At 47.8% G+C, this 402-nt stretch overlaps 1 protein-coding gene across 2 annotated transcripts in view; it reads right to left on the reverse strand.

Moving 5' to 3' along the window:
- ankrd6 (ankyrin repeat domain 6) overlaps window positions 1-402 on the reverse strand; it is a 51,342-nt gene that overhangs the window by 12,620 nt on the left and 38,320 nt on the right. For both annotated transcript variants that reach the window (XM_015400733.1, XM_015400734.1), the window contains one exon: window positions 41-139. In XM_015400733.1, coding sequence (XP_015256219.1) covers window positions 41-139 — 99 coding nt within the window. The remainder of the gene's footprint in view (window positions 1-40; window positions 140-402) is intronic.

Raw genomic sequence — 402 nt, forward strand, 5'->3', positions numbered from 1 at the left:
AAAACATGATTCAATCTGATGAAACATAAGAAACACCCACATTGTTCTGAATGCGACTGTCTGCTCCGGCCTCCAGCAGCAGTCGTACCGTCTTCTTGTGGTTGAGGGCGGCTGCTACGTGTAGCGGAGTGTCCCCGACCTGCAGGACAAACACCACGTCACAGTGATCAGCAGGCCAACGCACCAATGAGAGCCTGAGGCTGCATGGTTCCTTTATAAAGGTGTTCCAGAAAAGTTACAAAAATCTACTGGACTTTGTTTCCAAGTTTGAAGATGTTTTGGTTCCCATTCAGGAAGCTTTTTCAATTAAACCCCCCTTTCAGAGACATAGACAGGTATGAGGCATTGCAGGCTAACAAAGAACCCAAACGACCCCATTCCTAAGCGGTGGACCTGTTCGTT

The sequence above is a fragment of the Cyprinodon variegatus genome, unplaced genomic scaffold, assembly GCF_000732505.1.
Source record: "Cyprinodon variegatus isolate N-32 unplaced genomic scaffold, C_variegatus-1.0 Scaffold1140, whole genome shotgun sequence".
Lineage (NCBI taxonomy): Eukaryota > Metazoa > Chordata > Actinopteri > Cyprinodontiformes > Cyprinodontidae > Cyprinodon > Cyprinodon variegatus.